The sequence below is a fragment of the Microchirus variegatus genome, assembly GCF_963457635.1.
Source record: "Microchirus variegatus genome assembly, chromosome: 2".
Classification (NCBI taxonomy): Eukaryota; Metazoa; Chordata; class Actinopteri; order Pleuronectiformes; family Soleidae; genus Microchirus; species Microchirus variegatus.
In genome coordinates, this window is record NC_139803.1 from 11,198,843 (window position 1) to 11,215,233 (window position 16,391).

Genomic DNA, 16,391 nt, shown 5'->3' on the forward strand with positions numbered 1-16,391 from the left:
TGTCCAGAGTGGGACATAAATCCTTGGCCCTTCCTACAAAATGATCGCGCGACACCAAGCCTCGAGTTTGACAAGAGGCTGTAATGGTGTGTTATCACTGTATGGTGTGTATCACCATTCACGCATGCAGTGACAAATATGTAATCAGGTCAATGCCGTGTTTGAATACTACTACTGTCAGCATGGGGAAAGGCTGTTCCACTGCCTGCCTGTTCCTCTACTCAATTAAATAGGAGGACTGTCCACATAAATATCCCAAAGTCTGCTACATTTATGTCATAGCACACTATTATTATGGATTATATTCATATACAGGAGCCACACAGGAATATAGCACAAAAGCAGTATGAGAGAATTACTATTATATCAGGCTTCTGTCCCTTCACCGTTCCTCCACTCTCCACCGCGTAATGGCAGAAAAACAAGCGCCCGTGAAGATATCGCTTCTTCATTTGCATTGTTAAAAAAGTCACTTTTATATCTCTTCAAATTGAAACCTAATTCCAACACACGAGAGAGATGAAGAATGTAGTTTATGACTCTCTTTCCTGTTTCTATTACGGCGACAAGCACGGACGTCGTTCCCAAATGCCCGCTTTATCTTATTACAAATGTGAATATATACATTTTTTTCTCACAGTGTGCCAATGAAGTGGAATCATGAGAGGAATCGCTGATTATTGAGACTCCAGGGCAATAAATACTGACGTTTTAGGGTGGGGACTCCCCTTACATAAGATGACCAGAAACTTACTTATACAAGTCTGCATTTACTGAGTCACAGTTGATTCTCTTTCATTGACTGTTTTATTATTTTATCATCCGTTTTCATTTCAGGCTAGCCTATTAAATTTTAATTTTGCCAAAAGGCTGTTAACACATTAAATTATTATTGACAGATTTTTGACACAAAAGTGTGCGAGTGTGTGGGATTCTTCTTGGGGAGGACGCCGACGACACGAAGCACAGCACCGCGTGTGTCATCCACACCTCACAAACAAGAGATCTCAGATGACTTGGAATGAGTCGATTTGCATAAAAGGTGGAAAAGGGCGAACGCAGTTTAAATATCCATCAGTCCACAGTCTGACAGACTGTCTATAAGCGGAGACGCTCCAGGTCCGTAGCTACAGGGTGAAATTAGGGTTGCTGTGCGCTACAGCTGCTTCAGTAGAAGTTGGCTGATGCGGCAGAAGTGCCTATACATCAAAGTAAATCTAATACACATCAAAATTGGAGTTGACCAGTCACAGCCCACACCTTAACCCAATAGCAAGGCTGTGGATTGAGCTCGGGGAGCTGTGGACACTAAGAATACGTCTGAGCTGAAGCAGCTCTGTTGGTAAAAATGGTCCATAATTCCTCCTGAACAGAGTTTGTTTGGAGTTATTGTTGCCAAAGGAGCATCAGACCAGTTATAAAAATCTAAGGGTCCAGCAGCACTGTGAGAGTTTAATGGGTGTGCTCAATAAAGACACATAATATTGCACTTATTTTTTTGTGTTATTACCTTTAGTGTCTTTAATGTCTGCACCCAGCCTCGTCTCCCAGAATAATAATAAAAAAAAACTGTTACTGATACTTTACCACAAAATGATAAAGTTTTTCTCTTACAGGGATACTGACACTATAAGTGTAAATAATAACTCCTTTTCAGGCCATGACCAGGTGCTTTTTGGGGTCTAAACCAAACCACATTCAAAACCATGAATCTCTGGTTAGTAGGAAAGTACCACGGCAACATATGGAATCCAAGTGACGGGGGTTCCTATAGACAACAAAACCATTTTATGATGTGTAATTATGGAACGCTGATGACTAATCAATTGTTGGTAAAAGGCTGATGAATCTCCCAGTCAAATACATTACCCTATAATGAAGAGACGAGGAATATGAGGAATATGCACTGCCAAGGCCGCGCCCGTGGAACATTCATCATTCGCTGCCCCATGACAAATAACGACACATTACTGAGCTCACCTTGGCAGCCGTGAGAGCAGCCACCTCCCCTGACTCCTGACACATAAAGAAACTGTGAAAACCCCAGCAAGTCATTTTGTGGCAGCTGTCTGGTTCAGCTATCGATACATAAATTAGCTATCACGCTTTTATGGAGTCTAATACAGCCTTCAGTTGCACATCTGCTTTAAGTGACTGTCAAAAAAATTTAATTATTAAAATCATTTATCAGCTGTAAAGATATTGTGTGCATGTGAGTAATCAAATCATGTGCACAAAATCTTAAATTTGAGTTCCATCCACCAAGATCACAAGAAAATATAACGGAGACGTGTGTCTTTTCCTGTCTTTCCTATTACTAAAAAAATGGCATTAATTATGAATTAATATCATCATACATTATTGAGCATGGGAAAATTTTTTTAAATGTTTATTTTGATCTCTTGAAAGTGAACGGATTCCGCTTAAGCTCAAGTCAGGAAGGAAGGAAGGAAGAAATATTTAATCATTTAAGTCTCCGTGCTGACAGTTGTTCTCATAGAAGTTTGTAGAGAAACTGGGCCAGGACATTTTTCAGTGTGCTGTGCCCTAAATCAATATCTATCAGCAATCTGAAATTAAATTGAGATTGAATCCCAGTTTCATCACCAGGTCAACACTCGATGGATTCCATCTAATCAAAGCATCCTAAAACAGAGGAGGGAAGGTTTCTTATTGGATTTGACTCCAGACTCGAGACTGGTCAACTGGTCCAAAAATATAACTGACAAACCACAGTTTCCGCACTTATCCGTTACAGCCGAGTACTATCGCTGATGGGACTGGGGGGGGGGGGGGGGGGGGGTAACGGCATCTTACCTTGAACGATGAGATGCACCTTTGTCGATTTTGGTTTCCTGTTTGTGAGGATGGAGCAGACATAGGGCCCCTCGTCATGGATGTCCACGTTTTGGATTTTGATGCTGTACTCTGTGACGGCTGTGTTCTCCATCAGGACGACGCGGGGGTCCAGAGACCACTTCTCGTTGCCAGCAAATAGAATGGTGGTGCGGTTGAGCCATGCCACCCGCGTTACTTTGCTGTCCACGTTGCATCTGGGAGGCAGAAAGAAGAAATCGGTAAATCCTCACATCAACTCAGCCCTGCTATAGATTATTTCGCAAAAGAGTTACGAGACAGCAGCGGTAGCCCATAAACAAAGAAAAATAAAGTTACCACAGAGCAACTTGTGATCAACAAAGTATCATACAATTATCATTATCAATGTAGTTATATAGTAGGTGCACATTGTCACACAAATATTTAATTCATACATAATTGAGTAACTGCAGTTGAGGCAATGCATGTCTTTTCAACTTGTTGTCAAACATATAGGGATTTAAAGATGTCTAAAGCTGCTGCTGCTGTGTTAAATAGCTCCATATTATAATATTTTCAGTCACAGGGGTCAGACATTCATTCTTGGAGAAACTTTTCCCATGTCCCAAAACACTTTATCCACTGGATTCCTCTTTATCAAAGGACTGACTTCAAAAATACTGCTGTCTCAAAAGCAACAGCATTCAGTTTCTATGCTCCACAACTCTGGAACAAACTCCCAGAGAACAGCAGGTCTGCCACATCTCTTAGTTCTTTTAAATCAATGCTGAAATCGTTCCGTTTTGGCCACAGCCTTTTTCATTTTGACTGCACTGTGGATTTCTGTATTTACTTCTGAGTTCATTTTCTTCACTTTGCTCTTTTTAAACTAAGTTATGTGTTTGCTTTGTTCAGTCATTTGCAGCTTTTACAATCTGTAGTTTATGTAAACCCCTGCTGTTGGACTGTGCTCGACAAATACGTCTGGCACGTCTCACCTAATGATAAAAAGAGATTGGATAGTAGCCCAAAACTGTGCCAAATTGTCAGCATGTTTTGTAGAAGGTTATGTGAAGCAAAGAGATGCTCGCGAGGAGAAGATGGTAACGACCTTTGTATGACATCCAAGACTTTCACCACCTGCATCCTTTGCATCCCCCAAAACATTTTGCTGTAATATAAATACATACATTGCTGATAACAAAGCTTCAGAATGTGACATGCAACACTGGTCGCTCTGCAAACACAGAAAAACCCGCAATCTGCAACTCCCTCGCGTATGTCCCTGAAAGCATCGACAGAAAAGTGGGTTAAAAAATGAATCCTTGTGTACAAGCACCTCTCCCCGTCTTAATTTGACCTACAGTGAACGTGTTCACATAAACACGAGTGAGTGTTAATTGTTTCTCCATTAAATTTGATGCTACCTGCGGGCTAAATTGTGGTCCATGCTGAAATTTGGCGGAAATTATATTTAAATGGACATGACAGTAGAGTCTGGGTTTAACAGCGTTTTCCCGAATGCAGAACTAATTGGTTGACCGTGCTTAAAATATTACATGGAAAACATCAACAAGCGTGGAATATTCTGATATATCCTTCATAAAATGAGTCATGTGAGACATAAAAAAGCCAAACACATCACTGTAGTAGTGTATTTTTCCCCCCTCTCACTATCAATGGGATTTAGTACATTATAGTAGTACTATAATGATACACTACAGTAGTTACTGTAGTATATCATGTATGTAAATATAAACCGATGTGTTATCTATGTTTTCACTGCGCTTTGTCACTGTGGGCATTTCATGGACCATCGAATAATCTGATCATCAATCCGGAGAATGACCAGTAACGTAATAGTCTGGACATTTTTCGAAAATGGCTGTAGTAAGATGGACGCAAAGCTGCCTTACACTACAGTTGTGCCATTCCCTCATTCACAAACATTCATACAGTGCATCTATGTGCAGCACTATTTTCTAAAACTCATCTTATTCACGCAATTCCAGTACCTTCTGATTTAAAAGCAACTTACTCTACCACTGAGCCACCATTGAACAGAAGACAGCATAGCAGCAGGGAGGGCTGGCTCTATAAATGGATTTCACATAAAATGGGATAAAGCAATGGTTTATATAATGATTTCTGCATGTCCATCTGGCATAGAGAAAAGCACACAGGCTCTGCATGCTGCTGCTGATCTACTGTGTTCTAAATATTAATCTAATATTTTTGCGAGGAACCTTACAGAGTAAATAAACTTAATGAAAAATAAAACTAGACTCCGAATGCCCTGGGGTAGCTATATCACTTAAAAACAGAATTTGGCAGAACATTTATTGATAGTATCAGTAAAATAATGGAGACACATTTCAGCTTTCTGTGCCAGTACTTTTTACTTTGGCAGCGAGTTGAGCATGAGCTGTGAAAACAGTCCTTTTAAAAAAAAAAATCCAAAATCCCCTCAAGTTTAAGATGTGGGAAGATGAATTTAGTGCACAAAAGCCTCTGCATCTAACTGATTAGTTTGCAGGTCTCAGCACAAGTTATCACACACAGTCCACACAGCAGCATCATCCAGGGAGCTTCACACAGCCAGCAGTGATTCTTCGCCCCAGAGTGTCACACAACATTCACAGCAAATGGAGCAAGACTAGAACATTTTAGGTCCATAGATTAACGTGTGCCAGCGAAAAAAAAACAAAAAAAAATGGTGTGTGCATTGGGGGATGAAGGGAAAACAAAGACTTTTAGGGACTGGAAGAACAAGTCTGTGAATATAGAAACTAACTCTCACTGAAGTAAACTGTCACTAGCATAGGATATATATATATAGCCTGCTTGACCATCAATCTGACTAAACAGCCATTTTAATATTTTTTAATCTAGTGGTTCAGGCCATAAACTTTACATTTCTCACAGACTTGGGTACAAATTGACTTATTTCTGCAAATCTGCCCCCAGACAGACATTGAAGAGAATACAAAATATAATGTTTCAGACAACACTTGCATTGACTACATAATATCGTTATACAATATGTGGATAAAAAAAACATGGACTGTATATAATAAATGGACATATTCTCCTGGTGTGCCAAGTGAGGACAACCAGAAGGTAAGAGTATACTGAATGACCAACAGGGGGAGGTGACTGTGCCGTACTTACAAAAAAGTTAGTAAACATTTTGAAATAATAGATTGTGTGGACAGCAATGTGATTGAAGCCCAGGAAGTAGGACGGACGTAGCAGTGGCGACTCCACGAGTTGCAAAAATAACTCCATTTGAATGGAAGTCAATGGGGAAAATGGGTCCACTTCTCTTGAGTTTTCAGTTGCAAAAACTGTCATGGAACTTTTCAAACTGAATCTCGAAGCTTCAAAAATGAGAGTTAATTTTTTACAACCAGAGCCCTACATTTTTTATACAGTCTATAATTGCAATCGGGCCTGGCTGCTTCAAAATGTTCTGAAAAAGCATGGGGGAGAACAAGCATGATGTGGTTTATGCGCCCATGGAGCTAATAAATGAAACCAGAGGTTTTGGATCGCAAAAGCTTGCTTGTGATCGGGCCGTCTGGGCCAAGTATGACAATGATGAGAGCTTGGGTTGAAAAGTTGAAAATAATTTCATGCAGGCCAAAAAAATGAGAGCATTATAAAAAAATTATTTCCATCTTTCGAGCTTCATAAAATCAAATGATTAACCACATCATTGTCAACCTAACTAATGCCAGAGTGCATCTAAAAATTCCACCAAGACATGTCTGGTCCTAAAGCAAATGTACACCATTACCCTTTTCCACTTAGACCTCTGCGTAGCAGATATGAGATGACCCACTTATTTTCGGAAAGGAACATTTTCCCTGAGCATATTTGCCTTTGGAAAAGTACACTCTCCAAACAACAAGGCTCCATAAATTCCCTTTAACTTCAAAAGTAATTAATATTTGCAGAGCCTGTAAAGAAATTACAACTTTTACATGGAGGCAGCACAAAGCAAGGTTGCGCAAACATGTCTCTTTGAGGAGCCCCAATGGCTTTAAACGGGTAAGTAAAACACTGAAAGAGTAAAGGTCAGCAATTGAACTGCATCCTCTGTATTTTACATTCTTAAACGTGGAATAAATAGTAGCTTATCCAGAAACCCTGGGAAGCTAAACAGAGCTCAAGCTACTGAGGAGTTGACGTACATACAACAAAATGAATTGGTTATGGACTATTTTAATGCAAGGTGTATATCTTTTCGTTTTAAAGTCTACAGCTTAGGTTTAGGACAAGTGCCCTATTGTTTTTGCTTGTTTGCTGGACCTTGGACAGCTGTCAATCACACTGTGTCCATGCCCTAATACTTGCAGTGCTTTATGGTCTATATTTGACTCGAAATACGACCACCTAAAAATTAGTTTGGCTCAATTTTCATAGACTAAATACAGAGGTGAGAATACGGACAATTCCATGTTGGCTTCAATCTACAGATGTGGGAACTACAATACTTCAGCTCCATTTTCAACTGATGTGTGTGCAGTTTAATATCGACTGTGGTGGTAATGTATGCATATTCACTCATCACACAGCTCCGCGAGAGCCATTTGTCAGCCTCTGCTGTGTTAAATTTCAGTTAATTCAAAGTGATAAGCTGCCTTTGTTGCACAATAAAAAAAACAACAGTGTATTGGAATCACACTGAGACTTTATTGGGAAGTGACTCCAGAGACTGCACTGCGTTTGTTACCTACATTATGTTGTGTCACCATAACTTAAGGGAACACACCAAGTGCTTTTGTCAGGTCTATTATATTTTAGCAGAGCGGTTTTAAATATTGCAGCAGTGTTAATAAGAACAGTGCAGGGGCTCAGGCTCAGTGTGCTGGTTAAATGAATCTTCTCCTGTCTTAATTTTATATAGTGTGTCATCTCTGCCTATTGGAAGGACTATATATATACATATTGTGTTTACTGATTAGTTTGTTTTCTTCGTAATCTGTCACATTAGCAAGCTGAGAGGAAAAAAGATCATATTCCCAGTGGTTGTATAAACAGTCAGATTAAATCAGCCTAAATAGATGTATTTAGTAACGTATGTATGTTTTCAGTATCAGGAAAATGGCTTAACTCTTCAAAAATAATGGTAGGTGAAATGGCAGTGAAAATAGTGCAAATTATTATGTTATGATTCATATTTTATTATATACTGTATAGTTTGGGAAAAAACACTTCACAAATTGAATTGAAAGAGCGGTCAAAAGGGCAAGAATCTTGTATTTCTCGAGAAAATCCATTCAAAGTTAGAAAGAGTGGCATTACCATGTATGTTAAGTGCATAGTATAATGGATAGCAAATAATAGTACAATCACTGAGCTACATTTAGTTTTTTCTCTTCACAACCCTGCAATCATCTACATGAAGGTCAAGGCTTGAGCCACGCCACAGAAGAAATGCACATGTCACTGCCCGACCACAAAAGAAAGAGAATAAGAGCTTTCTTTTTTTATTTGTCACAAAATGGTAGATGGTCGAACAACTGCAGTAACTGTGGCAACTCTCGCTGGCAGGAGAACAAGAGCCCTGTTGTTGAAGGAGGCAAAGAAGGCGAAGCTGCAACCTCTGAGAGACATTCAGTCAGTGGAGAGAGCTGCACTGTCTTTTTCCCTCTATCTCAGCGGTGAAGTGAGCCAGAGTGAGGCCGGTTCCACAACACACTTTTGACACTTGTGTGTACACGTACACACAGTGTCATCTATTATGACAGACAGACCAGAGGGGGCCAGCGGGGGAAAAATGCAAAAATATGATTTAAAAGCCCCAATATAAGTAACTTTTGAGCCTAAACGTCACCGACATTCATAAACAGATGGTTATAATCATCCCCTTTTCCATATTTGTTTAGATATATCTGTGATCGGTGGAGCTGTATCATTGTTCTCTTCCCATTTGGTAGAAATGTGTCCTATACGCGTCCTAATGTATAACGCCACCCAATGGTGAAGTAAGATACTACAGGACACTAACATGAGTATGCCAGGGCTTTAAGGGGCGATGGAAACAAAACGGAAGCCAAACAATACAGCGTTGGTGTCAGCGGAGAACGGCGAGTGGAAGAGAAAATCAAAAAACATTCCAGGCTTCGCCAACATCGATTAAATCTGCTGCGTCAACAGTGGCAGCGATGGAGCGAAGCTCTTCAATAAAACACAGACTGTCTGCGGGCATTGTTTAACGCGAGTCGAGTCTGCTTATGGTAACAACACGGAAGCCAAACACCGGGCATCACCCAGGCATTTCCGTGGCAGTTTGACTCTTCACTTTCCCACAAATTCAGACAAAGAAATAACAAAAGTTGTTGGGGTGTTCATAGCCAAGGATTAAAGGAGATTAGCAGTTTCAATTTCATATACAAATATATACAAAAAATTAAAACCAAGCCGAACCGTAAAAAAACCGCAACGCAAAACTGCAATACAAACCGAACCGTGGGCTTGTTGAACTGTTGCCCACTCGTGAATACGGTGTGGGAGTTTTGCATCATGTTCAGTTTTGTCCTGGTTGCTATTCTTATGGATGCACATCTTCACACTGGGAGCTTTTCAGTTCTCCTCTGCAGGCTACTGAGTCACTCCTGTGGAGCTTCCAGAGGTTAAGTGTTCAAGGGCACCTTGTCAGACACTACTCAGGAAAGATGGCCATAGTTAATCCTCTTCTTCTTCTTTTTTTTTCCTATGTTACTTGCAGCTGCTGCAGGGATTCACACCAGTGACCTTCCAGTGTACTGTATGTATCCAACTGTAAGAGGAGAAATCAGCCAACTCACCTGGAGGGATATCTCTTAATCCTGTTAGTTTCAGTCAGATTGACCAAATTTTAGGACTGTATCCTTTCACCTTCAGTAATATAGCAGGTTTATGGGGTCTCAGGAGCAACAAAATGCAGTTCACGTTATATATATGAACCTAACTTTTGTATCTCCTTCATCATAAAGACTTGAATGCAGCATTTGTTAACTGCATTTGTTGGGTTAAATTAATGAGGCTTTCCTTCTCAAGTAGCTCTCACTTGATAACTTTAATTGACAAACTGAATTTTATTAAAGTAGTTTAAGGAAAACTGTCTTGATTGTTTTCCTTGAACTACTCTCGTTTTCTAAATATTTTGTTGCTCATGTTCTGCATTACATCAAGCAAAAGCAATAAAGAATTTAATTTCTTAGTAACATGTTTTCTCTTTTTTAAAAAGAAACAACAATTAAGTGCCAAAACATATTACATAAAATGTATGATATAACACATTACAAATATATTAACAACAAACCCATCTGGCAAATGGAAAAACAATCTTCAAAAGCAGTGAGAAATGGCCTAAGGACCTAGAACTGTCACTTCCAGAAGTTGATTATATCAATAAAATCCTGCGCCACAATACGGATGCATCAAATACATGAAAAAAAAAAAACTTTCCTTCCTTAAGACGGTGCAAATAACAGTTTAGCACACAGAGTTAACACCTTGCATTTAGTGGTATTAGATATCCAGGCAATCTACCTGAGAGTAAGCACTCTGGCAAGATGTCTGGATATCGTCCAACTCAAAATACTCCCATTAAAGTCCAATTTAAAAACAGCTTGGTAAATGAAAATGCATTCTTCAAACGTGGTGTAAGAGCTTTGAGAAATGGCCCGTAGAAGCCGATGATATCGACAAAAATTCTCGCTACATTATCCATCAAATTGCACCATAAGTCTTTGTTTTTAATTCCTGAAAAGTGTAAGTTTGGTGTGTTTCGCTCGCTGATTTACCATCTTGCAAATGATGGTCAAATAAATTCATAAGACAAAGTAAGAATTATGGCAAAATATCTGATAATTGTCAAGCCCTTATCACTTCCAATAAGTGGAAACACTCAAACCTCATGTCAATCATTAGGGCATTAGACATAGCATTACAAAATATGTATTTAAACCCTCAAACACCAGATGAGCAAAATGACTCAAGCACTATTGTATTTCATCGCAATGGACGTGTCAATTACACACTTGGACTTATGGAATATGCTGTACTGTTAAAAAAAATACCTGAAATTAGTAGATTTAGATGATAAACGCCTCAGGAATTAAGTGTGAATTTGACTACCCGAGAGAAAACATGGTTTCAGGCACTTCCATTGCAGATCCGGAGACTTTATCCATTTCCTCTGATGTGCAGAAATACACATGTATTGGTAGAAATACCAAAATAGCAAAATATCTCATGTAAAGGTCTGATCATAGAGAGTATTCGTGAGAAAACGTCAGCACCGGGAACTACGACTGAGTGTTATTGTAATGGCGTGACAGCAACCAGTTCTGGTCGCCCCGAATGGAAAATGTGTTTACACTTTGTCCTTTAGGGAAGATGTCCTTTCACAAAACACATGCAGTGTCCTCAACTAGTTAAAACTCTTGGGGTCTATTTGTTTGCTAGGTTGTGTGTTTTCTGATTTGTGTGGATAAAAGGCACCAAAAGACGTCAACACATCCTGATAGTTCCTTCTCAGCCACAATAGCGGCACTGTTCGCTTGGGACACAGCGGGAAATCAATCATACAAACAGAACACAGTCCAATTTCTCTACTGAAGGGAGGCTTGAAATACCAGGGTGTAATTCAGACACTATATCTGACTTGAAATCCCCATCTTTCTCTGTGCTTTCTCTGACACCACAGCCAATGTTTTGTTGCTGTTGTTACCTCTTATCTATGCTTAAATAACTTAAATAATCAAGGTGCAATCTCTGGAGGATATAAAAAAAAGATTTAAGGGGATGTAGGAAATAAAAACTTAAAGCATATTATTTAAAAGGAGACTGAAATTGTAAATATCCACCCACCCACTACCTTTGCTTGTCCTTGAGGGTTGCAGAGGGAGCAGCAGCCAAATATTGTCCAAGGATTCCCCTTCAGTATAATACTCATCTATGCAGAAAAAAAGTATGTAGTATAGTATTTAGTCTGTAGGTTTTTACCCAGCTCACATCATTTACTGACACGATCTTATCTTTACCTGAGAAGCAAACAGCGTTTCAAATTGGCTGAGAGAGAGAGACAGATGCAGTATTTGGAGTAAGGCCAACGTGAAAACTGTCCGATTACTCCAAATTGCACTTCACAACAACATGATTTGTGCTCAGTGTCTGCTGCGATGACACTTCAGCTTGAGATCCCCACTGCGCTCTTAACAGCTCGACCACATTGTGGTGTCCAGATATTAATTAATTACCGACTAATCCAGCAAACAAGCACCCGACTCCATTTTTCTTCTTCAATAATAACCATTTAATGTACAACACTTTGATTATTTTGTGTGATTCATGCATATCTACCTAATTGTATGGTATCCTGCATCAAATATTCCACCATGAATGTTGAATTTGCTGGATGCACTGCTGCATGTGATCAGAAAATTGATATATCACTCCGCTTTGAATGTATCACCACTGATAACAACCCCAAAGGAAAACACACTGCGTGTGTAAGGGATATGAATTCTGACCACGATCATTCATCAACAGTACAATCTACAAATTAAGACCCCTGAAATTATTCGAAGAGTCGGACTGTTTAATAATGAGCACAATAAGACAATCAGGTTTGTCACAGACACACAAACACACACCTCATGCAGCGTGACGTCAGACTGCAATTATGCTTCTTAACAAAACAACTTCTTTATGAAGCAGTAACACCACACAAGTCCTGAATCACAGTTCTCCTTCCCCTTCAAGTCTGACTGTTGATTTAAGATCTCATCAGCCAAAACGTGCCAACATCTGGTATATTTACACATATCTAATGTGAAATAAACATGTTTTAAACATTTGTTTGAACACAGTTGTAGAATTAATAGTGATTTTTGTGTCGAGTTAATATTAATTTCATAAATATTTGATGTAGCACTGGAGTAAATGTGATGCGTCTCACACTGAGAAACAAATATGGACAACCCAATCAAACTGTATTTATAAAACACTTTAAAAACAACAATAGCTGAAACAAAGTGTGGCACATCCAAGATAAACAAAACAAATGAAATATAAAAACGTGTGACCAAATAGACCAAAGAACAAACATTAAAACACACAATAAAACAATAAAATACTATAGAAACTGTAACAACATAAAAGTCGACGCTTTTCTTTAATCCACAAAATAATACTAATTAAATTAAATAACATGAAGAATCAGCTGAAATGACTTGGATAAAAAGCTTCGACATGATATCTAATGAAATCATGCTTATAGCGCCACCGTTCTGGTGTAAATAAAGTTTTTATTTTTGAAGGCCGCTTGCGCAAAGACTTCTGGGACAGCCTCCGCTCTGAAGGATACACGCAAATATGTCCTTCAAAAACGGGCAAACGTAGCCCGCAAATACACATTTCAGAGGCTCCAGACTCAAATGAGACACGGCTACATAACCATTGAGCTCCCTCAGCCCCGTCACTGACTGAATAGCGCCCACACACGCGGAAAGACGGACATACACGCACACCCGCTGCAGAGCGCTTACACGCGAACGCACCATGTTCTATCTCTCTCTCTCGCGCTTTCTCATTTTTTCTGTCGCTAACTCTAACTCCATACCACAACCCACTCTCCGCAATAAGTATTCGGGCAACTTTGCGTCTCAGCCTTCCAACAATTGCGGACATTTTAACTCACCCGCTGTTGAAGCACGTACACCTCCACCTCCTCCTCCTCCCGTCAGTCCGTCAAACCTAGTTAAATCCACTTCCGCATTTCTATAGTGTAAATTCCACTTCCGCATTTTAACAGAGTAAATTCCCGACCAGCGTTATTTTCTATTTTCATCGATTTCGATATCATCAGCTTTCATGATTTTATCGTGGTATTGTTACCGACTAAGAGGCATTAAACTACACACAATTATGTTTTTAATTTATTTTTTAAGCCTGGTGGGCGGGGCAAGAGGTCTCAAAGGGCCTGCTACTGTAAGAGCCTCATATAAACCTTACATTGGATGGTGGTCTAATAAGCACTGCATATAAAAGCTTGATTTTATTTTTACTTTGTATACATTTGTTTTTCTTCTAATTTAATGTTTTCCATTTTTACCTGATTATATATTTTTCATACACTTAACTGTACACATTTAAAAATAATATTTGTTTTATATTAAGAATGCTGTCATGTTAATCTATGAAGGCTGTGACAAATTAACATCCGGGGAACATTTTGGGAACCAAAAGAATACAACCTTTAGAGAAAGTTATCTAAAGGTTATAGAAAAGTAACGTGACGGGAACGTTCTGTGAACCTTTGGAGAACGTTCTCTAAAGGTTGTATGAAGGTTGTGACAAAGAAAAGTTCTGGGAATGTTCTGGGAACAACCAAAAACATTAGGGGACCGTTAGGGAAACTGTCTGTGGCAACCACAGAACCAAAAGGCAACATTCCAAAACATTCTGGGAACCAAAAATTGTTAGTTGGGAGGAAGTAGTGAATGGGTTGGTTATGGTGAAGGTAACACCTGCATTTGTTAGCTCAGGTTTGGACATTAAGAGTTATTGGGGAACTGTTTGTCTATTTGTTGTGTCTTTTTTTCCACCTGTATTTTTTCACTGTGTTCCCCTTGGGAAGTTGGGACATTAAAAGGTCTTAACTCAAGTCAGCCGACCGCACCATCATTCTTTTCTCGTATAAGAGGAGTTATTAGAAGAACCCCGCGACATAGAACTAGAGATATCCTACTCTGAGTGCTGTCCAGGGTGCTGATATTGCTCTTTCCACATCCCTGCCGCAGGTGTAGAAAGAGGTTAAATAAAAATGTTTGGTGCCAGTGGTTTAGTTCAACAAAAGTTACTGATACCCCTTTAGGATAAAAGTGTGAGTGACAGAGAGGGGAAAAGGTGGGGAAAACAACACAAAAACACAGTCATTAATAGTTTATTTGACGATCCACCCGAAACCACTGTTTTATCTTTTCTGTGGGTTCAATCTGCACGACACTGCTATATAGGTATTTCTATTTTTCATAGAAATCCATTCAAACAATACTGGAGTTCATAAGCGCTGGCTATGATTTGTATTAACGAACCATGACATGTCATCAGAGATTAAATTGAAATACTACGTCCACCATGAACAACGGCGCAGACAATTTGATCATTACTCAATTTCCATTTTTACGGCCCACAAACTCTGTTTATGTTTTGGATTTTGTTTGGTGTCGTGGACTGTTAACCCCCGGTCCACCACAATAAATATTTCACATAAAGCCCATTTAAATTATACTTTGAATGCAATCTATTGAGTGAAATGTCAACAGAAGCAGCAGCTTGAGCTGCATAATTCACTCCTTTATGAAAGCAAACGGACAAAGGCTCTCTCATGTGTCAAAGGTCCCTTATTTTTACGACGTCCCTTATTTATGAAGTGAATCCTTATTTAATAGCATTCATACCATGTCTATTAAAGGAACTAGTGCTTCTAGTGTTGGTCATGGTGCACTTGTGTCCTTTCTCGTTTGCTCCTGTCCTCATTTGATTTGTTGGTCAACATATTGGCACGGCATGAAAGCCTGCCAAGGTGCCCAAACACATTCCCTTCAAATGTGTTTACACTCCACCAAACACAACTGGCAGCATTCAGCAGCACGGGTTTACAATTCCAAAATGAAGGGTCTTGTCGGGTTAAAAGTAGCAGCTGCTAGTGAATGGAGGAGTCAAAATAATGGTTAATATCTTCACCAAGATGTTGTCAACGGCAACACGAGCCCTCGTGCATACAGGGAATTGCAAATTACTTGTGAAAACTAGGACAAAAACAATGACAAAACAGAACTAACCTCATGTGGTTATGGGTTGAGGATTTTTTTTTTTCTTCTCCTCAGCCAAACTTTGGGAACATGTTTTCCTCAAAAATCAAAGCGTCAACTCTGAGCTCTTGATAAACAGTAAAATCCCCAGAATGTCAATCACATCAAGACTTGTCAGCATTCTGCTCAGCCACTCAACAGGTGGGCTACTGTGCTTGATACTATCACCTTTTAAAATCCTCTGCGTGTGCGCATGTGTGTGTGTGTGTGTTTATGTGGGGCTCGTATTAATATTTCATTTGCCACCAGACACGGAAAAACTCAAATGCTGCTTTTTCAGCAGCAATTGGATAAAAAGACAACACATCTAGGGCACAACCCAACGCTGCTGCGAGGACTGCGTTCTATAACAGACACTGACAAGACAAATCTGTGAGTCGGCTTCTCTCTCACGGGTCTCAAAACTCCCAGCATCGTAAATGATTAATAGAATTACTGCCCAGTGTTTGCCTCCACTGCACAACAGTTTCAATCTATATGTTTGCTTTTTTCGCTGTTGTTGTTTCCATGACACATAGAATGCTTGAGATTGTATCTTCGCGTAGCCAAAAACTTAACTGATAATAAAGTTATTACACAGCCAGTTTCCAACCAAATACAGATACTGATGCTTTTCTACTTTCATGTAGGGAAGAGCATTGTCATGATCTACAGAATGTAATCACTGATCAATGATTTTTTTGTGGTTTATCCTTTCCACTG

General features: G+C 39.4%; 1 protein-coding gene across 1 annotated transcript in view; it reads right to left on the minus strand.

The window, feature by feature from the left end:
• opcml (opioid binding protein/cell adhesion molecule-like) overlaps window positions 1–16,391 on the minus strand; it is a gene marked incomplete at both ends in the record, with an annotated part of 159,543 nt that overhangs the window by 72,845 nt on the left and 70,307 nt on the right. Inside the window, one exon of the mRNA XM_083910529.1 lies at window positions 2,818–3,053. Within this exon, the coding sequence (XP_083766655.1) occupies window positions 2,818–3,053 (236 nt within the window). The remainder of the gene's footprint in view (window positions 1–2,817; window positions 3,054–16,391) is intronic.